General features: G+C 43.7%; 1 protein-coding gene across 2 annotated transcripts in view; it reads left to right on the top strand.

Moving 5' to 3' along the window:
- The window catches only part of LOC139550839 (extended synaptotagmin-2-like), a 55,121-nt gene that overhangs the window by 8,537 nt on the left and 21,549 nt on the right, over positions 1-25,035 (top strand). For both annotated transcript variants that reach the window (XM_071362038.1, XM_071362039.1), the window contains exons 3-8: positions 9,920-9,961; positions 10,985-11,119; positions 11,557-11,633; positions 11,726-11,798; positions 12,674-12,763; positions 18,710-18,765. In XM_071362038.1, coding sequence (XP_071218139.1) covers positions 9,920-9,961; positions 10,985-11,119; positions 11,557-11,633; positions 11,726-11,798; positions 12,674-12,763; positions 18,710-18,765 — 473 coding nt within the window. The remainder of the gene's footprint in view (positions 1-9,919; positions 9,962-10,984; positions 11,120-11,556; positions 11,634-11,725; positions 11,799-12,673; positions 12,764-18,709; positions 18,766-25,035) is intronic.

The following is a 25,035-nucleotide window of genomic DNA, read 5'->3' as shown; positions in this document are numbered from 1 at the left end:
GGTGCTCCACAATACTTTTGAGCTAATATTCTATAAAGAGGAACAGGAGCTCAAGCAGTAGCGTTTGAGGTGTTGATACTCAGCTCTGGTGATCTCCTGCCCAAGTCAAGCACTGAGCAACATGTCGCAGAAATCATAAGGGAGTCTGAAACTAAGATTTGACCTTGTATGTACAGAGTATCATATATATATATATATATAGTCTATAAATTAATGATACTATTGTTACAGTATATATTACCTAACAATGTCTGAGATGTCTTATTTAAGAAACTCTTCGAAGAGTGTCTCTCTCTCTCTCTCTGTTTTGCACTTTCTAATGGTGTCATCATGATGTCAGTCAGTCCGAAAAATTGAGGAGAAAAAAAGTTTGTTGAACGGAGAGCCTTGATTATTTCAAATGTGCGGATCCTGTGCTGTTTTATGTGACCGCGACTTTCTTCACACAGTCTCATGGGAGCGATGAGTGTTATAACACAGCCTTGTGCTGTTGAGTTTTGCCTCTGACTACAGGGAGAGGAGAATAGGCTTTGTTTGACTCGTTCAAACCTACAGTCATGGGATCAAAGTAATGTACTGCTGTTGCATATGACCCTAACCACCTCCACACACAGTCTCTTATAGGAGTGACGGGTCTCAGTGACCTGGAGAGGGAAAGACAGTCCAGTCATCATCACAGTGCTCACTCACTGGATAATATGACTGACACATTTATGGGGGATCTAAGGACAACACACACAACAATGCAGGAGCTTTTACAAGGTGATTTTCCTCGTTATTATACCATGTGTACCACCACCCTGAGACAAAATATATTTCCTGTGTTGCCTGTATAGTACTTTAGGCTATGTAGTATAGCGCCTGATCCTGCTCTAGTTACTCTCATGCAGTGTTTCCCCTATATACATTAAGCAGAGGTGCACCGCTTCCTAGTGGAAGACCTGCTCATGGCATGGCAGATACTGTAGCTCATGTGCCACAAAGGCCTGTGAAGGTCTGGGATTTGATACTCCCCACAATGGCTCTCTCTGGTTCCTGTGGTGATTTATACGTCCCGCTCCACCCTACCATAAAGGCTGAAATATATGTGGGAACAACTGTCTTGTCATATAGTATGTCCTGTCCTGCAACATTTACCTCCCACCATTGATATAAACTCAGCAAAAAAGAAACTTCCCTTTTTCAGGACCCTGTCTTTCAAAGATAATTTGTAAAAATCCAAATAACTTCACAGATCTTCATTGTAAAGGGTTTAACACTGTTTCCCATGCTTGTTCAATGAACCATAAACAATTAATGAACATGCACCTGTGGAACGGTAGGCAATTAAGGTCACTGTTATGGAAACTTAGGACACTAAAGAGGCCTTTCTACTGACTCTGAAAAACACCAAAAGAAAGAAGCCAAGGGTCCCTGCTCATCTGCGTGAATGTGCCTTAGGCATGCTGCAAGGAGGCATGAGGATTGCAGATGAGGCCAGGGCAATAAATTGCAATGTCCGTACTGTGAGACGCCTATGACAGCGCTACAGGGAGACAAGACAGACAGCTCATCGTCCTCGCAGTGGCAGACCACGTGTAACAACACCTGCACAGGATCGGTACATCTGAACATCACACCTGTGGGACAGGTACAGGTTGGCAACAACTACTGCCCGAGTTACACCAGGAATGCACAATCCCTCCATCAGTGCTCAGACTGTCCGCAATAGGCTGAGAGAGGCTGGACTGAGGGCTTGGAGGCCTGTTGTAAGGCAGGTCCTCACCAGACATCACCGGCAGCAACGTCACTTATGGGCACAAACCCACTGTTGCTGGACCTGACATTTACATTTACATTTAAGTCATTTAGCAGACGCTCTTATCCAGAGCGACTTACAAATTGGTGCATTCACCTTATGATATCCAGTGGAACAACCACTTTACAATAGTGCATCTAACTCTTTTAAGGGGGGGGGGGGTTAGAAGGATTACTTTATCCTATCCTAGGTATTCCTTAAAGAGGTGGGGTTTCAGGTGTCTCCGGAAGGTGGTGATTGACTCCGCTGACCTGGCGTCGTGAGGGAGTTTGTTCCACCATTGGGGTGCCAGAGCAGCGAACAGTTTTGACTGGGCTGAGCGGGAACTGTACTTCCTCAGAGGTAGGGAGGCGAGCAGGCCAGAGGTGGATGAACGCAGTGCCCTTGTTTGGGTGTAGGGCCTGATCAGAGCCTGAAGGTACGGAGGTGCCGTTCCCCTCACAGCTCCGTAGGCAAGCACCATGGTCTTGTAGCGGATGCGAGCTTCAACTGGAAGCCAGTGGAGAGAGCGGAGGAGCGGGGTGACGTGAGAGAACTTGGGAAAGTTGAACACCAGACGGGCTGCGGCGTTCTGGATGAGTTGTAGGGGTTTAATGGCACAGGCAGGGAGCCCAGCCAACAGCGAGTTGCAGTAATCCAGACGGGAGATGACAAGTGCCTGGATTAGGACCTGCGCCGCTTCCTGCGTGAGGCAGGGTCGTACATGCCTGGCAAAAAGTGCTCTTCACTGACGAGTCGTGGTTTTGTCTCACCAGGCGTAATGGTCGGCTTCGCGTTTATCGTCGAAGGAATGAGCGTTACACCGAGGCCTGTACTCTGGAGCGGGAGCGAGGTGGAAGGTCCGTCATGGTCTGAGGCGGTGTGTCACAGCATCATCGGACATGGCTTGTTATCATTGCAGGCAATCTCAACGCTGTGTGTTACAGGGAAGACATCCTCCTCCCTCCTGACATGACCCTCCAGCATGACAACGCCACCAGCCATACTGCTCGTTCTGTGCGTGATTTCCTGCAAGACAGGAATGTCAGTGTTCTGCCATGGCCAGCGAAGAGCCCGGATCTCAATCCCATTGAGAACGTCTGGGACCTGTTAGATTGGAGGGTGAGGGCTAGGGCCATTCCCCCCAGAAATGTCCGGGAACTTGCAGGTGCTTTGGTGGAAGAGTGGGGTAGCATCTCACAGCAAGAACTGGCAAATCTGGTGCAGTCTATGAGGAGGAGATGCACTGCAGTACTTAATGCACCTGGTGGCCACACCAGATACCGACTGTTAATTTTGATTTTGACCCCTTTCTTTGTTCAGGGACACATTATTTGATTTCTGTTAGTCACATGTCTGTGGAACTTGTTCAGTTTATGTCTCAGTTGTTGAATCTTATGTTCATACAAGTATTTCCACATGTTAAGTTTGCTGAAAATAAACACAGTTGACAGTGAGAGGACGTTTCTTTTTTTGCTGAGTTTATTGCTTTCTGACTACTGAACGGACTACTTTCCACGGTAGCAGAAAGGGCTAAACCTGCAACTTCTGGTTGAGTTGGAAGTTGGAGCTGTCACTTGACCTGCTGGTCTGTAATGCCTCAGACACAGTTACTGCTACTGACTTTTGACCTAGTAAACAAGCAAACAGAACAGAAGATATGAGTGTGATAGATAGTTTCATGGCACTAGGACCTTTATTTTTTACTGTAATAATAATTCATTTTTGTTATTATTTTTGTTATTATAGTGTTTCCCTCTTCATAGAATGAATGGTTTTGTATAATCCCACAGAACACAAATCTCGTAAATTGTTCCTGTGACGGTATGTGTCCACTGATAGCACTTTAGTGTGTGTGAACGAGACAATGAACCCTAGCCCAGCTGCCCTTGTATGGGTTCCTAAACAGCGGTTCTGTGATTCCAGAAGTCCAGAATTACTCCAAAGGGCTGTGTACCAAGTGGCACACTATTCCTTATATAGTGCACTACTTTTGACCAGAGCTCTAAGCACTGTAAGAAGATGTACTGTACTGGATGGCTGTCGTTTTGCAAGCTCTATTTTGTCATTTATTTGTACTTTATGTTCTATAAATGTATCCACTATCATTCCTTACAACTGACAAGATCTTTTGAACATCAGATCTGTAGTTACTTACCTTAATTCCGGCTTCAACTTCGACTCATCCCTGGGTTCTTTCTGTAATTCCGACCCAATTTTCAGGCTACCCAAGATAAAACGCCTGCGTTAGTGGCAAGAGAGGGGGTATGCTGGCGAGATTAAGGTGAAGGGAGAACCAGCCACCTCTTCTCCATTCTACTGGCCAATATACAGTCACTTGATAATAAGATAGATGACCTCCGATCGTGGGTTTGCTACCAACGGGACTCTCAACTGCAATATTCTCAGCTTTTTTGAGACATTGCTCACGGACAAGATACCCCCCCATGGCTGTCCAGCTGTCTCATCAACAACAACTGGTGTGCTGACTCGAGTGCGGTGGAAGTATCAACTCATTGATCACTATCTTGGAATACCTGATGGTCAAATGCCAAACTTTTTACCCCCCGAGGGAGTTTTCAGCTGTTATCGTGATTGTTGTATACATTCCACCTCAGGACAAGAGAAATAACAAGCTGGCACTTAACGAACTGTACGAGGCTATAACCGAGCAGGACAACTTACATCCACAGGCTGCTTTTCTGGTTGCCGACAATTTAAAAAATATATATTATTCTGCGCCATTTACACTAGATGCCCAACTTCCATCAAACCGTCTCCTCGCCACTAGGGGCGATAAAGTCCTAGACCACTGTTATTCTACCCACATACAAGGCCCTCCCTCGTCCATCATTTATTAAGTCGGATCATGACTCCATACTCCTGCTTCCTGTTTACCAGCAGAAACTCAAACAGGAATTACCCGTGACTCGCTCCATTGAGAAATTATCTCCAGAATCAGAGATTATGCTACAGGACTGCTTTGCCAGCATTGATTGGAATATGTATTCGGGACTCCACCGATAACATTGAAAAGCTAGCTATCCACCTCTGTCACCGGCTTCATAAGGAAATACATCGGCAACATTGTCCCCACAGTTGAGGTTTTGTGCTTCCCTAATCAAAAACCCTGGATTAACACTGAGGTTTGCGCTAAACTAAAATATAGCCCTGTGTGCGGTAGCCCTATTGCAGACAACCCTGAGGCTATGGCTGAGGGCAGGAACATTGCCTATCCCAGACAGCCCTGAGGCTATGGCTGAGGGCAGGAACATTGCCTATCCCAGACAGCCCTGAGGCTATGGCTGAGGGCAGGAACATTGCCTATCCCAGACAGCCCTGAGGCTATGGCTGAGGGCAGGAACATTGCCTATCCCAGACAGCCCCGAGGCTATGGCTGAGGGCAGGAACATTGCCTATCCCAGACAGCCCTGAGGCTATGGCTGAGGGCAGGAACATTGCCTATCCCAGACAGCCCAGAGGTTATGGCTGAGGGCAGGAACATTGCCTATCCCAGACAGCCCTGAGGCTATGGCTGAGGGCAGGAACATTGCCTATCCCAGACAGCCCTGAGGCTATGGCTGAGGGCAGGAACAATTGCAAGAAGTCCCGCTACGACCTCCACAGAGTCATCAAATGAGCAAAATGACAATATAGGAATTAGGTGGAATCTTACTACCCAGGCTCTGCTGCCCGCCACGTGGCAGGGGCTATAGTCCATTACGGATTATAATGGAAGACCCAGCCTTCATCTGCCCAACGATACCTCTACACCAGACAAACTTAATGCATTTTATGCACACGTTGACAATCAAAATCTTGTGCTAGGTGTGAGGGCCACCACCGACCCAAAAGATTGGGTGATCTTGCTCTCCGAGGCCGACGTGAGTAAAGTCTTAAATGGTATTCCAGGGCGTGTTCTCAGAGCATGCTCAGAACAGCTGACTTGAAGGTGTTTGAAAAGGTTTGGCATGGGCCCTCATATCCTCAATGTTCTACAGCTGTACCAGGACTGGCTGCATCACTGCTTTGTATGGCAATAGCACCGCCCTTGTTCGCATGGCACTACAGAGGGTAATGCGGAAAGCCCAGTACATCACTGTGGCTGAGCTTCACAGATGTCTCAACTTTTGAGGGAGCATGCAATTAGCATGCTGACTGCAGGAATGACCGCCAGAACAGTTGCCAGAGAATTTAATGTACATTTTTTTACCATAAGCCGCCTCAACATAGTTTTAGTGAATTTGGCAGTACATCCAACCAGCCTCACAACCGCGGACCATGCCAGCCCAGGACCTCCACATCTGGCTTCTTCACCTGCGGGATCATCTGGGACCAGCTACCCAGACAGCTGTTGAAGCTGAGTATTTCTGTCTGTAATAAAGCACTTTTGCGGGGAAAAATAAAGTTGTTGTTGGCTGGGCCTGGCTCCCAAGTGGGTGGGCCTATGGCTGCGCCCCTGCCCAGTCATGTGAATTCCATAGACTAGGGCCTAATTTATTTATTTAAATTGACTGATTTCCTTATATGAACTGTAACTCAGTAAAAAATGTTCATGTTGTGTTTTATGTTTTCGTTCTGTATATCTAATATAATGGCTATAAGGACTGAGTTTACTTTTGTATATTATTCTTATTTTTGCACTGTCTCTATGCGCACTGACAGGGCCCTACACACTAATACTCCAACACACATACAAACACAACACACATACTCACTCCATAGTTTGCTCACATACATTCATACTGACTCTACACACCCACTCGCATACAATCATCATATACGCTGCTGCTACTCTGTTTATCTTATATCCTGTACATACACTACATGACCAAAAGTATGTGGACACCTGCTCGTCAAACATCTCATTCCAAAATCATGGGCAAGAATATGGAGTTGGTCCCCGCTTTACTGCTATATCAGCCTCCACTCTTCTAGGAATGATTTCCACTAGATGTTGGAACATTGCTGTGGGGACTTGCTTCCAATCAGCCATGTGCATTAGTAAGGTCGGGCGCTGATGTTGGGTGATTAGGCCAGGCTCGCTGTCGACGTTTGATGGTGTTGCGGTCAGGGCTCTGTGCAGGCCAGTCAAGTTCTTCTACACCGATCTTGACAAACCATTTCTATAGGGACCTCGCTTTGTGCACGGGGGCATTGTCATGCTGAAACAGGAAAGGGCCTTCCCCATACTGTTGACACAAAGTTGGAAGCACAGAATCATCTAGAATGTCATTGTATGCTGTGGCGTTAATATTTCCCTTCACTGGAACTAATGGGCCTAGCCCGAACCATGAAAAACGTCCCAGACCATTATTCCTCCTCCACCAAACTTTACAGTTTACACTGTGCATTGGGGCAGGTAGCGATCTCCTGGCATCCACCAAAATGTCAGACTGCCAGATGGTGTAGCTTGATTCATCACTCCAGAGAACGTGTTTCCACCTCTCCAGCGTCCAATGGCGGCAAGCTTTAAACCACTCCAGTCGACATTGCGCATGGTGGTCTTAGGCTTGTGTGTGGCTGCTCGGCCATGGAAACCCTTTTCATGACGCTCCCGATGAACAGTTCTTGTGCTGACGTTACTTCCCGAGGCAGTTTGGAACTTGGTAGGGAGTGTTGCAACCGAGAACAGATGATTTTTACGCGCTACGTGCTTCAGCAAACGGTGGTCCCGTTCTGTGAGCTTGTCTCGCCTACCACTTCGCGGCTGAGCCGTTGTTTCTCCTAGACGTTTCCACTTCACAATAACAGCACTTACAGTTGATTGGGGCAGCTCTAGCAGGGCATAAATTTGACGAACTGACTTGTTGGAAAGGTGGCATCCTATGATGTTGCCACGTTAAAAGTCACTGAGCTCTTCAGTAAGGCTGTCAATAATGGGTGTGGCTGAAATAGCCAAATCCACTAATTTGAAGGCGTGTCCACATACTTTTGGTGATGTAGTGTATCTACCTCTATCACTCCAGTATCCCTGCATATAGTAAATATGGTACTGGAACTGACCCTGTATATAGTATGCTTGCTTACTTGATCATGTTCTTCTTATTTTTATATCTTATTTTTGTTCTACCCTGTTATTTTTAGTACTACGTTGATATTGATTAATGCATTGTTGAGTTTAGAGCTGCAAGAAAGGCCTTTCACTGTGCATGTGACATTGAAATTATATAGGGAATAGGGTGCCATTTGGTGCGTATTCCCTCATGACTCTCCCATGATCTGTCATAAGGTGAGATGACCACAATGCTCCACCTCACATGAGATAGGCCCTCTACATTGGTTTATATTTACATACTGTACTAAGATAAGCCATAACTCCATGAACTATAAGCCTATCGCCATACAGACAAATGACAATAAGGCTTGAAGGAGCTTTCTAAATAACCCATGTTTATTTTCGGAAATGTATACATTATTTTCAATTGCATTGTGACTTGTCAGTTTCAAACCATTTTATTCATGATCCTCTGTGTGTTTTCCGTGGCACCAAAAACAAGAGTTCCCCCTTCAATGGGCACTCTGAGTCTGTTGGTTGGAAACCAGACTGTCCAGCAGACTGACTCTTCAGTCAAACCAGGAAATTACTTCTCCTGTGAGGAATTACAACAAACTTTTGCTTTTATTTTCCACTGTGTGAGATCTCTCACTCTCAAGGCAGGCTGAAATATGCTACTAGTCAAACTCTTGTTTGTCTACTACAGACCCTAAAAAGGAGAGAAACATCCTGGTAATGTGTCATTGAAGGGGGAACTTTTTCTGGGAAATGAATTGGTTGTCTTCGGTTGTGACACAGAATCAGAGTTGTCAAGGAAAACAAATCTGATTGTACAAGATTATGCAGACTCATGCCTGGCTATTTGGGATTGAGTTCATGGTATTACAGTCAAATAACATCCCTATGCATTGGAACTGCTCCGGGGTGAGGTTTCCCCTATGTAGTAAAGATCTAGGATCAGCTTCTCCTCCCCCAATCCCAACCTTCACCAGTTGGCGTTTTTCATTTAACTTACCCAGGATCAGTGTTTTAGGGGTATCTTCACCCTACACCCATTGAAACCATACTTGTCCAGTTTCTTTACTTCATTGATTGAGCAATATTACTTTAACACTTCACCACGACTTTGACATAGTTCCATTCATCATTGAACTGATCTAATCTGTATTCGAGGACATCCCAATTACCCTGCCCAGTGCCTATAGAATTGAGTTACTCTCTCTGCTTCAATATGAGCCCAGGATTGCTCTCTGAACAGTCAAGCTTGTGTATGAGGCGTGACTGTTGTGTATGAGGTGTGACTGTTGTGCATTCCAAGTGGCATCCGATTCTCTATATAGTGCACTACTTTAAAAGTGGTGCGCTATGTAGTGAATAGGGTGCCATTTGGGATGCTGCCGGCCTGCAGAAGCTCTGTCTGGCCAACTGCATATCTGTCATAGTCGACTCCCTGCCTCAGCAATCTGAAAGCGGCTTGGTGCTGCTGTTCTCACGCTGTCAGCCTTAGACAGCAATACTGCAGCATTGTCTCTGAATGCTCAGAATCAGCACTTCCTTCCTCTCTTAGCTTTACATGTGGTGCTTTTAAATGACACCGTCGTCATCATTTTCATCTTCTCCTTCCTCATCATTCCTAGACAGCCACAGATATCAAAGCTCTATAATAAGAGGATTACATGTTGAGGGATTGTTTTGGAGAAGAAGTGTGAATGCTGTTTTGTATCTGTTATGTGTGTGTGTGTGTGGACTGTTGATAGAACTGCAGATGTCAGGGAGCCATCATTGTTTGGACTGTTCTGTGTACTGTAACAGTGTCTGGTTTGTCTTGAACAGGTATAGGGAGTATACAGGGACATGACTATAGAGCTTGGCCTGGATAGCTGCATAAAACACTACTTAACAAAAGGGATGTGCTGTGTGTATGTGTTAGTGTATTAGTAGAATAGCAGCATCATACAACAGACACTAAAGTATTCTGTCAAACGTGTCAGTTGGGTTACAGTCTATTGCTTTACTGAAAGTCTGTAATCATTTCACACTTTTTAGACTAACCAGGAATGAGACATGACATGTTGCATCTACCCCACTGTATCTCTGATCAGACAGGAATCTGAACTGATCAATGTTATTCTCTTTCATTCCAGGTTCATTATCCAGACGTGGAGAGGGTGGAATGGCTCAACAAGGTACTGAACATCTTCACTGCAGTGTCCCACAGTATACTGACCAGACCTGGATTCAAATTCTATTGGAGATCTTTCAAATACTTTGAGTGTTTGCTCTAGCCTGCCTACCAGATGGGTGGGTTTTGCAGTTTTGGGACTATCCTATTGGTCTTTCAACCCAGGCAAGCTCAAACAAGAACAGATAAAGTATTTGAAATTATTTAAATATTTTTTAACCCAGGTCTGATACCAACTTCCCCAGCTGCAACACTTCCCCAGCTGCAACACTTCCCCAGCTGCAGGCGGGCAGGGCTGGGAGGTGGGCAGGCAGGCGAGCAGGCTGGCGAGCACTTAGGGCTGGGAAGCGAGCAGGCAGGCAAGGCTGGGAGGGGGGCGGGCAGGGCTGGGAGGCGGGCAGGCGGGCAGGCAGGCAGGCAGGCAGGCAGGGCTGGGAGGCGGGCAGGCAGCAGCCTGATATAAATCGTCCCGCATCTGGAGCTCTGCTAACCCAGCTCTGGTACCAGCCTCCTTGGAGACCCTTCTCATTTCCGGAACTCACTGGAGAGGGAGTTGTTACTGTAAAAAACAGATGTCTAGGGATTTAGTCCATGTTTCTAAGACACAGTAGATAATAAAAAGAGCAACATTTGTTTGCTTGACCTCTATTGGTTATGCAACAGTGTTAGAAGCTATTGTTTTTATGGTAGACTCAAATGTGGTAAGGAGCTCATGCATCATTAAAACAAAGACGAGCCAATAAACTGTAGCAGGGCCACACCCAAACAAAGAAAATGCGGCAGTTGAGATAATGGTAGGCAAATATGAGGCCATTTCCTACCTGTTAGCTATGACGCAGTAATGCTCCTAATTTTCCTTTTGAGGATTAAAGTATTTATCTTCAATTGAACAGTTTAATATTTAGTCCTATTAAATAAAACCATACAGAGAACAGGGCCGTTACCTGTGTGGTGTGTCGGACAGACATTGAGCTTTGAGAATATGACCCGTCTAACCCCGAGTCTTCCTCGTTGTGTCCCTCCCCAGACAGTGAAACAGATGTGGCCGTACATCTGTCAGTTTGTTGACAAGCTGTTCAGAGAGACCATCGAGCCGGCTGTGAAGGGGGCTAACGCTCACCTCAGCTCCTTCTGCTTCACCAAGATCGACATGGGGGACAAGGTGAGACTGAGGCATTTGAAGAGGCATGCATGTTTCCAGTGATGAGTTCTGTGGTCAATGTTACTGTTGGTTAGGTTCACACTGTTATGGCAAGCAGTATGGAAAGCGTTCTATATCCTGTTATATGGGTGTTTAGTCTGTATAATATAGTTAATAGGTGTTTACAGTCATTAGCCATATATCAACAATGTCCAGTTATGTTTCCTGCATGTACATTTTCAAATTTGTTAACATTGTCAGGGAATTTATGAACATCACCCTGCTTGACGTGTGATTGGACGAGCGCCGTTAGGAAGTTTTCCCTTGTTTGAGCACACAGAGGCACTTGTCAACCAGTGGGTCCTGCTTTGTCATCCTATCATCTCCCCTCTCTCTCTCTCTCTCTCTCTCTCTCTTTCTCTTTCTCTTTCTCTTTCTCTTTCTCTCTCTCTCTGCAGCCACTAAGGGTGAACGGGGTCAAAGTGTACACTGAGAATGTGGACAAACGACAGATTATCATGGACCTGGACATTAGGTATAGTCACATGCACTGTGGTTCAATTTGAAGAGATTTCTGACTTCATGTAATTGTGTATCATAACACATTGGTTTTGTTTATCTTTTCAGCTTTATTGGAAATACAGAGATTGATGTTGACATCAAGAAATACTACTGCAGAGCTGGTATAAAAAGTATACAGGTAGTCATGATTTTAATATCGTACACATGCATACACTACATACAAATGTTGTGACTTTCTCCCGCTATTGAAGAGTTTATATACCAGACCTGAGTTTGGAGAGGATCTGTCTGGTGCATTAGACTAACCATTAGCCACCGCCATATTTGGCTATGCATTATGTAAACTGCAGTTTTTTTTTCTCCTCACAATATGTTGACACATATATAGATAAGGATAAAAGGGGATTATACAATATTGGCAGAGGTTGCCCTTACAAACCACCAGCATATTTGCTGTTCAGAGATCAGAGCGAGCCAGTTATATTCAGAGTAGCCTACAGTAAAGATTGCAAACCCGTTGTCTATGGCTAGATTAAAGACTGTAGTCTCAGGTGGTCTATGCGTCCACTCTGATAGGCTGTTTAGGTATCAGTCCAGATTTCAGACGGTTTTGTTGGCTCCTAATAGGTGGCTGGCTTTTCACTGTAATCATCTGTGAACGTGAGAATAAGACCACATAGAGTATGGTTATCGAAAATGTCCTCTTTAATTAGAGTGATCCCTGATTTAAATATAAAGGTCAAATATTTCCATTGCATGTAAATGGATGACTTTGTGTTTAATTGCAACCACATTTGGAGCTCTAGACATTGTCAACATTTCTGATGAGTCATTTCAGTCATGATGGATACTAATGGAATCAGTGTAAAGCTGGTCAGACTTTTCCTTGAAAAGGAAGTGATATTTTAACAACAAGGCCCATTAACTATACAGACAGTGATATTGAAGCTGTGGATAATAAGAATGTTTATCATACCACTGTTACATATGTTGTAAGACTGATACCCCATGCTCTGCTTCTGAAAAGCCACTGATTTGGCCTGTTTTCTGCAGCTTCAAGGTGTCTTGAGGGTCGTCATGGAGCCCTTGCTCGGAGACATGCCATTGATCGGAGCCCTAGCTGTCTTTTTCCTGAAGAAGCCTGTAAGTATTGGCAGCCATTTTGACTAATTCTACAACTCTTGTAGTGGTTTTAAACCTCTGAGGAGGGAGTGGTCTGCAGACAACTGGATGTGAAGCACATTTTGTTGAGCTCCAGTTTCAGAAAGCCCAAGTCTAGTCTAGGCTGCATCCCAAATGAATACCAATTCCCTATATAGTGCACAACTTTTGATGGGCTCTGGTCAAAGTAGTGCACTATATAGGGAATAGGGTGCCATTTGGGACGCAGTCTTAGTCCATCCCCTGCTCCTTGACTGCTGTCTTCATGTGTGTCAGCATCTGTTATAGATTGAGGGTTTGATAGGGGATCCCTGAGGAGAATGAGACATGCCATCAGAAGGACAAGAAGTGCACTGGAACTACTTCCTTTTGGATTTATTTTCTTCAGTCATCACAACTGAAGAGATAATAGGTACAATAGCTTGGATATATTTCCTAGCTAGTCAATAATACTCTTGGCCTTATTTTAACCAGACTCAGTTTCAGGTGATGTTGATTACCAGTAGTCACTCGCCATTTGTCTCTGTGACGATACATATTCTAATTTTAGTGGTGTGATGTTATGGGACTGAAATGGCATTGCTGTGTTTTTCTGTAAGATATGGGTCTTATCGCCTCTGTGTCGGGGTGGGGAGAGCAAATGAGCTTTATTTTAAGTCTCCTCTGTGCTGTTATGCAGTCGAGGCTGCGTCTTTCTCATTGGGTAGGATTTCTGCTTACTCATATTGATTTTCCTCTAAGACGAACTATGCTGCTTATCGCCTGTTATTACGCATTAAAGGTCTATGGTAAATCAGCTGGACATCCAATCTATACCATCTCATACAACAACCCTCCCCTCTTGGCCTAAGACCTATTAACCCCTAAAGCAACTATAACCAGTTAGTGTTGGACCAGTGCTGTGAGCAGATTGTTCCAGGGCTGCTGAGATGAATAATTTCTCGCCAGTTAAGCTCGATAATCGTCACACAGAACCAACCTTTACAGTCCAGTCCTGATTACAATAGCATGCCGCATGTATTTTCCTAGCCAGTCTATAACTACGCTCATTGTAAAACGTAATCCTAACCACTTTTAGTATCAGTTGTGATGCAATGATACAGCGTTAATAAAATAGAGTTAGTAGAGACATTGCAGCAGAGACGAGGAGCTGTCATTAGCCCTACAAACACAGACCACAGAGATGGGCCAGAGGGCTGACACAGATCCCCAGTACAGTATCTGACAGTGCTATTTTCCCCCTGATATGGTCCGAGGCATTGGTCTAAGTCCTGGGATGAAGACTGGGCTGTAGTGAAGTCCTTAAGAGCGACAAACAGCCGTCTGTCTAAGCCTTATTTTAACCTCTGGAGCTCTGCTATTTCTCTTGAGCTGGACTCTTTTTAGCCTGGTCCCACATCTGTCTCTTCTGTTTTGACAGATCTGGGACCAGGCTAGACTGCTATAGAGCCCATGGGCCCTGTGCACGTTCACCTCTGACCTGTAGTGCAGTCATAGAGACTTTTTAAAAGAATGAGTGAAAGGTCTACCCCTCTAACCAGTCTATCATTTCTATTGGATTTACCGCCCCTTGAAGAAGGCATTGGAAATGTGAGTGGCGTTGCTGTGTAGTGTAGCCACTGTGTGTTTGAATGTAGAGCGGAGTGGAGCAGTGCAGCCAGCCAGGATAAAAGGCCTCACCAGGACTGTTTGATGTTGCAGTATTCTCATGCCATGCGGTCATAACCAAAGAGGAAACCACTTTTTCTTTCTACTGACTAACAGAGGGCATTTGTTTAACCCAATGTCATTACATTGAGATCCTTATCATGTGCTCTTCATCTGTAAACAGCACCTATTGTTGTTGTTTAAAAAAAAATGAACCTTGGAAAATCAATGCATTTTACTGATAGGTTGCTTTCTAGAGTCATGTCTTAGTTAGCAGGGCTATGACGATAGCAGCATCACTTTTTTTTATGGCAAAAATGAAAACACGAAGCAGACAAACTCTTTGGTCCTTTAAAAACCAGTTGTATATGAAATATTGTGTCCTATTGCTTGGAAAATAAATATCACTCTAGATTACAACATAATGATGTTTGTTTCCAACATTAGGGCGGTTTTCCTAAATAAGTTCAATCCACTTTGTGAAGGCTAAGTGGGTGCATGCCGCCCGCCATCCTGCCTCGCCAGATAAAAGCCAGACAGCGGTTCGGACTGCTCTGCAGCCTGCCTGCCAGTCAACCAGTCGCTGCTCTTTATGGGTGCATCCAAATGGCACTCTATTCCCTATGTAGTGCACTACTTTTGACCAGGGCACATAGTACACTACTTATGATCAGAGTCCTTTGTAGGGATTGGGGAACAGGGTTTAATTTGGGATGCAGCTATATCTTCTTTATATCCCCACTGCAGTCAGAACATTGGAGCAGGCTGTGAAACGTATCTGTGTCAACATCAGGAGAGACAGGAAAATCATCATAAACGCCCTGCCCAGGCCTTAGACAAGTGCTGAAAGCGTCATCATCACCTGACACCTGACACTGTTCCTTCTTGTGTCCTGTAATCTGTTATGCATTTTGGGTAAGGCATCACGTGCCACTCCTTGCCTGACAATATATTAAAATCCAGGTGAGAATTGGGTTAGGTGAGAAATGTGCTCATTCTGTTGCCAGAATTCAGAAGTTCCTAATTTTGCTGGAAGGCGTTATGGTTGAATAAGAAAAATGAAGGAACACTGTCATGATCACACAAGAGCACAGCATGTTGTTTACCTTGTAGGCCTTTAGGTCATTAGAGCTGTTCGTTATGGGAAAGAATGCTGCTGTGTTGTGGTCAGAATCCTGTCAAAGCTTTGTGCCTGCAGCACTTTACTTGTTAGGATGTGGGAGAATAGATGTCATTTTACCTGTTTTAAAATGTCACCTCTGGTCTCTTTTGATAATCGACCAAACATAAATGATTGACAAGCTTGAATTTAGCCTGAAATGTTCCGTAGACAAAACATTTAGACAGTAGAGTTTTAAGCTGCACTGTAACAGCTTTATGCTTTGCACTAATGTCTGCTTACTGTATGTACGCTACAAGTCAAATCCTCGTCTTAAATCACCCAGATGTTGACTTTCTGAGCTGCTTAATAGCATGTTTCTCAGCTTTGCAGACATTGTTAAATGAGCAGTTTAAATGTGAACAAAGTCACCTTGCTCCCGGTCCTCCACCTTCACACACTGTAGCAGACCCACAGTTCAGAGACATGGCACCTTATTCCTTATAGTGCACTAATATGGGCTCTGGTCTACAGTAGTGCACTATATAGGGAATAAGGTGCCATTTGGGACACAAGCATGCTTTCTTAGTGGATGACTTCTGGCACATGAGACATGACATGACTCTCTTAGGGGATGACCACTGGCACATGAGACATGACATATCACCCCATGTTTGGTTGACTTTATTTGGTAACCATGACAACCGGTAGACTAATGCCAGTCCTTTTATGGTAAGAATTGTGCTAATGTGGTAGGAAACTACTTAGAGAAAATGATAATGCCAGGATTCGGGCAGAGGCTTGATTCGTATCTACAATTGATTTAGGCCTACCCTTCTCCTTATTTCAAATACTGTTTCAGTCAATGTTTTTAGAAACCCTTGAACCGTAAGTGTCTGAAAATAAAGTGAATTTGATGGGAGAGGTAATGTGCCTAGACTGCTTTGCTGTCATCTGAGTTTTCTTAATGGCATGTATGACTCATAAACTGAGAGGAGCCTCCATAGAGCATTCTCTGTTGCTTTTGAGGAGTGGCATACAGGCAGTGTTCTATGATTCAGTGGGCAGAACTTCTGGCTTGGGCACTGGAACAGAGAAAGACATGGCTTGCATCCCAAATGGCACCCTATTACACATGTAGTGCACAAAAGTAATGCACTATATAGGAAATAGGGTGGAATTTGGTATGCACCCGTGGCTATTTCACCATACCGGTCAGACTAACCCAGTAACATAGCTAGCCAGGTCACAAGGCTATGTTCCCCTAGAGACTGTCACAACACATCATTCTCAGAAAGTTTGATTCCTTCATCTACGACCCTGGAACACTGTCTAGGCCTACTAAATGTTTGTCGTTGTTCTAAGTCGTTTTGCAGTCGTGCAGTATTGTGATGCTACAGTGCACCGTTGCTGCACACATTCTGGCATTGTCCTGAAAACTTTGTATTTGTTTGGAATCCAATACACACTAAGGATGTGTCCCAAATGGAACTTTATTCCCTGGTCAAAAGCCCTGGTTAAAAGTAGTGCAAAGTACTGCATGGGGAATAGGGTGCCCAATCCGGTCTCATAGCAAAAAATCTTTGCTACTCCATTTAGTATGATATGTTACTTTTCGTTAGGCCTACCATTGTAATAGCGGTCGTACAATATAATACAAATTGTAGGACGTATAGTATCCTACGTCTTGGTCGCATTTGACCGGTTTAGTATGATATACTGTATTACGTTAGACTACTTTAGTATGATATGCTACGTTCAACTGTTTGAGTATGATATGCTGCGTTTGGTTAGGGGTTAGGGTTAGGAGTAAGGTTGAAGGGTTAAGGTTAGGGTTTGGGGAAGGGTTAGCTAACATGCTAAGTAGCTAAAAATATAGTAGGTGCTACTTAGCTGAAATGCTGAAGTTGTCTGTGATGAGATTCGGCACGGATTTTAGTAAAATATAATACGTTTGGCTCTCTGAGACCAGGCTGGGGTGCCATTTGACATACAGACTATGCTTGCCACATACTGTACAGCCTACGGTCCTCACTTCCATAAAACCAGTACAGAACAAACAGTTACTGTAGATACGGTATAGTTTGCCCTGTAGTAAGAATCTTGTAAGCATTCAATCTGTCTCCCTATACGGTGTTTCAATCTTTTCGACAGTGCTCATTTTCCTCAAGACATTGCTTTCCGCTCTAGATACCGCTTTTAAAGTTAATGTCCGTGTTCACTGTTCAGGTCAAAGTAATAACCATTTAGCAGATACTGTAGCAGTCATTTGTAGCTGTCTTCAAAGATATGACATGATGAAAGTGGATAACATCTTTAATTGTAATTTATCAATTATTGCCTTGCTCTGGAAATGTCAGTTAGAACCAGTTCAAATGAATGTCTTTTGGCTAGTTTTTTTATGCTGCTGTGAATGAGTGCGCTGCTGTGTTTTACTAGGAAACGGTACTCCTCATGGACAAGCTTTTATTAGCTGTTGAGCAGCTTCCAATTTGCTGCTTTTTAGCCATTGGAAATTCCTCTTCTGCTGATAATATCTCAGTCGCTGAGATAGATTCACTGTTTGTCAACTCTCTCTATAGACTTCTTATTAAAACAGAACTCTCATTGATCTTAAATACAAATTGGTCATTATTTTCTTCGATTTTTTTGCAAGTGTTTATGCTTAGTTAAACTCTTAGAAAACAACTTGAACTATTGATATTATACTAATTGTGTCTGTCGTCATTTTCTACTCATTTTATTGCAATAAGTAGCTAAATGAGGATATTAGCTAGATGAGAACGCTTGATTAAAACGTAAAGCTGTTTGCGCTTCAGTGGCCTTATTATTCAGTGTTTAGTTAACTAGGGTTGGCAGGAAACACACAAAGCTAAAGCCTACCCACAATATGCATGTCCTCTGTGCATTAGTGTACAGAAATAGCTAGTCGTATTGTTTACCAGTGCAATGGAGCAGGCTGATGCCCTCCTAGTGAGAATGCTCTCCGTAAGCTTAGAAGACAAGGAGCTGTTTTTTGCTTGACTTCCTAAATGAGGTGAGTTTAAATGAAATGACTGTGTTTGTGGTGCACACAGTAGTAGTTCCACTCTGTTTGGGCTCATCACGCCCTAGAGTTCCTCAGAGTTCTGCTTCGTTTTTTTTCTCTGTTACTCAAAGGCATGTTTTCTTTTTCCTTTTAGTTTCTGGACATAAACTGGACAGGCCTCACAAATATGCTGGACATTCCAGGCTTGAAGTAAGTGACAACTGCACGACTGCAAACCCTGCTTCTTATTACTGTTGTGGTGTGGAACTGGCCTATAATATAAGTGTGCTTAGGGAAATCAAGTCTTAGTATTGGTCTATTCAGAGGGCATGGTCTACACTTACAGGACGTGCTTCTACACCTGCATTGCTTGCTGTTTGGGGTTTTAGGCTGGGTTTCTGTACAGCACTAAGATATCAGCTGATGTAAGAAGGGCTATATAAATACATTTGATATTAATTGTATCCTTGGTCCGCATCCCAAATGGCAACCTCTACAAGTCACTACGTACAGTGCCTTCAGAAAGTATTCACACCTTGACTTATTCCACATTTTGTTGTTAGTCTGAATTTAAAATGTTGTGTCACTGGAAATGAAAAGCTGAAATGTCTTGAGTCAATAAGTATTCAACCCTTTTGTTATGGCAAGCCTAAATACGTTTCAGGAGTAAAAATGTGCCTAACAAGTCGCATAAGTTGCATACGTGATTTTTGAATGACTACCTCATCTCTGTACCCCACACATACATACATATAAGTTCCCTCAGTCGAGCAGTGAATTTCAAACACAGATTAAACTACAAAGACCAGGGAGGTTTTTCCAATGCATCGCAAAGAAGGGCACCTATTTGTAGATTAGGTTAAAATAAAAAAAGATGACATTGAATATCCCTTTGAGCATGGTGAAGTTATTAATTACACTTTGGATGAAGTATCAATACACCCAGTCAGTACAAAGATACAGGCGTCCTTCCTAACTCAGTTTCCAAAGAGTAAGGAAACCGCTCAGGGATTTCACCATGAGGCCAATGGTGACTTTAAACAGAGTTTAATGGCTGATATCGGAGAAAACTGAGGATGGATCAACAACATTGTAGTTACTCCACACTACTAAACTAAATGACAGAGTCAAAAGAAGGAAGCCTAAAGAGAATAAAACTATTCCAAAACATGCATTCTGTTTGCAACAAGGCGCTAAAGTAAAACTGCAAAAATGTGGCAAAGAAATTACCTTTATGTCCTGAATACAGAGTTATGTTTGCGGAAAACACAACACATCACTGAGTATCACTCTTCATATTTTTAAGCATGGTAAGAGAAAGGTCATATCTAGTCAGTTGCACAAAATTTGTATTCCGCATTTAACCAACCCTCTCTGAATCAGAGAGGTGTGGGGGGCTGCCTCAATCAACGTCCACGTCATCGATGCCCGGGGAGCAGTTGTTGGGAGGGTTTAACTGCCTTGCTCAAGGATAGAACGGCAGATTTTCCCATCTTACTGCCACAAGGATTCTAACAAGCAACCTTTCGGTTACTGTCCAAATGCTCTAAGCGCTAGGCTACCTGCCTCATCATGTTTTGGGTATGCTTGTCATCGCCAAGGACTATGGAGTTTTTTAGGATAAAAAGAAATAGAATAGAGCTAAGCACAGGCTAAATTCTAGAGGGAAACCTGGTTCAATCTGCTTTCCAACAGACAGTGGGAGACATTTACCTGTCAGTAGGACAATAAAAAACACAAGGCCAAAAATACTGCTCCCGAGTGGCGCAGTGGTCTAAGGCACTGCATCTCCGTGCAAGAGGCATCACTACAGTCCCTGGTTCGAATCCAGGCTGTATCACATCCGGCTATGATTGGGAGTCCCTTAGGTCGGCGCACTATTGGCCCAGCGTCGTCCGGGTTTGGCCGGAGTAGGCCACCATTGTAAATATGAATATGTTCTTAACTGACTTGCTTAGTTAAATAAAGGTTACATAATTTTTTTAAATACACTGGAGTTGCTTACCAAGACGACATTGAATGTTCCTGAGTAGCCTAGTTACAGTTTTGTACAAATATTGTACAATCCAGGTGTGCAAAGCTCTTAGGTTGTGTCTACACCTGACACATACATGTGACTTCTGCTATCAGAATACGAAGATCACATTGAAAAGACGGGTCTAGATGCACAAAAGTTGCTTTGTGGTCTGATTGTGTTCAGATCTGGCTGACCATTTCAGGAGGTGGTCAGGGATGCATTGTGTGCAGATTTCTCCTCAGTTTGGACACAATCAGGCCACCGAACGCGCATACAGTGGGCGACGTCATCAGCACTCCTCCCACAAGTCTCCAGAAAACATGTGTTTTGGGACCGAGAGACACCTTTTCATTATAACGTTGGAGTAAATACATTCCTAGTATGTGGGGACCTGTTTGCTGGCCTCAAATGCTAGCCAGCTAGCTAATATTTAGAAAAACAATTTTTGGTTGTTATCATATTTTGCCTATTCCACCGTTTTGTGGAATGCATACTGGCATTTGAATATAGTGTGGGAACGAACACAATGTGGACATAAATGTAAATGTAGACGTGTTCGGAATACCATGATCAGAATACAAAAGCTGCATGAACTTTCAAGTCTAGACACACAGCCTTATATACTTACTTAGAAAGACTCACCTCTGTAGTCGCTGCCGAAGGTGATTCTAACATGTATTGACTCAGGGGTGTGAATACTTATGTAAATTAGATTTCTGTATTTCATTTTCAATAAACTTTCACAAAATTCTAAAAACAGGTTTCCACTTTGTCATTATAGGGTATTGTGTGTAGATGGGTAGAAAAAAGTCCGGCTGTAACACAACAAAATGTGGAATAAGTGAAGGGATATGATACACAGCTTGTTATCAGTCCAAATAGGCTAATAGATTAGAGGCAACCATTTTTAATGTGTTCACCAGGGATGAATGGAGGAGGGAAATGTATCTATATCTTTCTGTATCATGTAGTTAATTGTGCCAGTGAAAGGCTAAAAGCTGATTCGGCTTAATAGGCTGTTTAGATTCAGCACTGGGCTGGCTCCTGTGCCAGGCATGAAAACAGCTCTGTTCCTCCTGTGACGACAACCAGGGATCCGTCTCAAATGACAGCCTATATCCTTATATATTGCACTACTTTTAACCGGGGCCTGGAATAGGGTAGAATTTGGGACACAAACAAGGCAAGACAAACAGACAGGAGGGAACATGAAGGCCTAATTGTTGTGGAGAGATGGCCAGGTGGAAGCTTTTAGGGGAGTGAGTGATGGAGGGAGGGAGGGAGGGTGGGTGGTGCTGGTGAGGTAGCAATGTCAACACTCTCACCATTTTGAGGAAGTGTGTGTGTGTGGTAATAAACCATGGTAGGTATAAATGGCTAACATAGGCTGATCCACTCTTTAAGACCGAGCTGCAGTCTGTGGGAGATGTGGAGGGGGAATGGTCATCATGGCTCTCTCTGTGTGTGTTCCAAATGACACCCTATTCCCTATATACAGTGGAGCACTACTTTTGACCAGGACCCATAGAGAATAGGGTACCATTTGGGATGTAGCCCCTGTTGCTGTGTGTTAGAAGTAGTCGTACGCCACTTTGAGGTCACAGCGCCATGAGGTCATGCATTAGCAGCTCTAAGCAAGGCAGCCATGTGGTGGATGGTGTGCTACTAGAGGAAAAGTAGCTATCACATAAACTCCCCTCCAAATGTATTTGGACAGTGAAGCTAACATGTTTAATTGTGTGCAAGGGATATGGGACCAATTACTACACTTTTGTCCAAATACTTGTGACTTTTTTAAATGGTGGGACTAGATGCATGCATAAAGTGCTTTAATTTCTAAACGGTAAAACCGATATGTATGAACATACTCATTAACCTCAAATGAAACCTGTACTGTCACCTAAAATGAAACATTCTATCTCAAATCTAAAATGCTGGAGTATACAGTCGTGACCAAAAGTTTGACACAAATTATTTTCAAAAAGTCTGCTGCCTCAGTTTGTATGATGGCAATTTGCATATACTCCAGAATGTTATGAAGAGTGATCAGATGAATTGCAATTAAGTGCAAAGTCCCTCTTTGCCATGCAAATTAACTGAATCCCCCAAAAACATTTCCACTGCATTTCAGCCCTGCCACATAAGGACCAGCTGACATCATGTCAGTGATTCTCTTGTTCTAGAAGAAAAAGAAACGCACACTTATTTAGGCGAGGTGCTGGCTAGCGGAGTAGTAAACTTGAAAATAAAGGAGAGCCGCACACTCTAGGAGCTCAGATGCAAAAATGTAATATCCAACGTTTCGACAGCCAAGCTGTCTTCATCAGGGTATAATCAGAAACACTGCGGGATGACTTGTTTATATAGTGTCAAAAGACACACAGGTGTCTGTAATCATGGCCAAGAGTGGCCTAATATCATTGGTTAATTCTCAAATATTAAAATGGCATACAAAGAACAGCATACAAAAAACAAATGGATAGCATATGATCATAGATTCATTTTAGACTACACAAGCTTACAAACAATTACAATGGCAAAGTCACAATAATCACAAGAATAGCTTCAGATCAAAGTCTACGTTGAGGCGGAGGGGGCAAGGGTCTTTAAGTTAAAGATCCAGGCAGCCTCTCATTTTAACAATAAATTATCATGGTCACCCCCTCTCCTAGGGAGGGTGACATGTTCGATGCCAATATAATGCAGAGACGAAATCGAGTGGCCTGCCTCCAAAAAGTGGGCCGCAACTGGGTAAGTCAAGTTTTTGCACCTAATGGTGCTACGATGCTCTGAGATACGTACTTATAATTCGCGCTTTGTTTTACCCACATAATTTTTACCACAAGGACAAGTTATAAGATAAATAACTGCCTTAGTGGAGCACGTAATAACACCTTTGATTGGGATCGATTTCCCTGTTTGTGGGTATTTGAAGGATCTACATTTATAAGTGCCATTGCATTGAGCACAGCCATTACACTTGTAATTTCCATCCAGTAGGGGCGCACATAGAGGTTGTTCCGGAATATCTTGGGGTGGTAAATCAGAGTGTACCAATTGGTCTCTGAGATTTCTGCCCTGCGAGAATACGACCAAGGGAAGGTCCGAAAACACATTACCGAGACTATCATCGGATTTTAGAATGTGCCAATGTTTGAACGATTCCCTTAATTTGTTCAGAGCGCTTTGAATAGCGGGTAGTTAACACAGGTGTGAGTGTTGAGGACAAGGCTGGAGATCACTCTGTCATGCTGATTGAGTTTGAATAACAGACTGGAAGCTTCAAAAGGAGGGTGGTGCTTGGAATCATTGTTCTTCCTCTGTCAACCACAGTTACCTGCAAGGAAACACGTGCCGTCATCATTGCTTTGCACAAAAAGGGCTTCACAGGCAAGGATATTGCTGCCAGTAAGATTGCACCTAAATCAACCATTTATCGGATCATCAAGAACTTCAAGGAGAGCGGTTCAATTGTTGTGAAGAAGGCTTCAGGGCGCCCAAGAAAGTCCAGCAAGCGCCAGGATCGTCTCCTAAAGTTGATTCAGCTGCGGGATTGGGGCACCACCAGTACAGAGCTTGCTCAGGAATGGAGGCAGGCAGGTTTGAGTGCATCTGCACGCACATTGAGGCAAAGACTTTTGGAGGTTGGCCTGGTGCAAGAAGGGCATCAATGAAGTCACTTCTCTCCAGGAAAAATATCAGGGACAGACTGATATTCTGCAAAAGGTACAGGGATTGGACTGCTGAGGACTGGGGTAAAGTCATTTTCTCTGATGGATCCCCTTTCCGATTGTTTGGGACATCCGGAAAAAAGCTTGTCCGGAGAAGACAAGGTGAGCGCTACCATCAGTCCTGTGTCATGCCAACAGTAAAGCGTCCTGAGACAATTCATGTGTGGGGTTGCTTCTCAGCCAAGGGAGTGGGCTCACTCACAATTTTAAGAACACAGCCATGAATAAAGAATGGTACCAACACATCCTCCGAGAGCAACTTCTCCCAACTATCCAGGAACAGTTTGGTGACGAACAATGCCTTTTCCAGCATGATGGAGCACCGTGCCATAAGGCAAAAGTGATAACAAAGTGGCTCGGGGAACAAAACATCAATATTTTGGGTCCATGGCCAGGAAACTCCCCAGACCTTAATCCCATTGAGAACTTGTGGTCAATCCTCAAGAGGCGGGTGGACAAACAAAAACCCACAAATTCTGACGAACTCCAAGCATTGATTATGCAAGAATGGGCTGCCATCAGTCAGAATGTGGCCCAGAAGTTAATTGACAGCATGCCAGGGCGGATTGCAGAGGTCTTGAAAAAGAAGGGTCAACACTACAAATATTCACTCTTTGCATCAACTTCATTTAATTGTCAATAAAAGCAGCAGACTTTGTGAAAATTAATATTTGTGTCATTCTCAAAACTTTTGGCCACGACTGTAGAGCCAAATACTGTATACAATTTTAG

The sequence above is a fragment of the Salvelinus alpinus genome, chromosome 23 (assembly GCF_045679555.1).
Source record: "Salvelinus alpinus chromosome 23, SLU_Salpinus.1, whole genome shotgun sequence".
Lineage (NCBI taxonomy): Eukaryota > Metazoa > Chordata > Actinopteri > Salmoniformes > Salmonidae > Salvelinus > Salvelinus alpinus.
The sequence above is the reverse complement of the archived record's forward strand: the minus strand, read 5'-3'. Positions and strand labels throughout refer to the sequence as shown.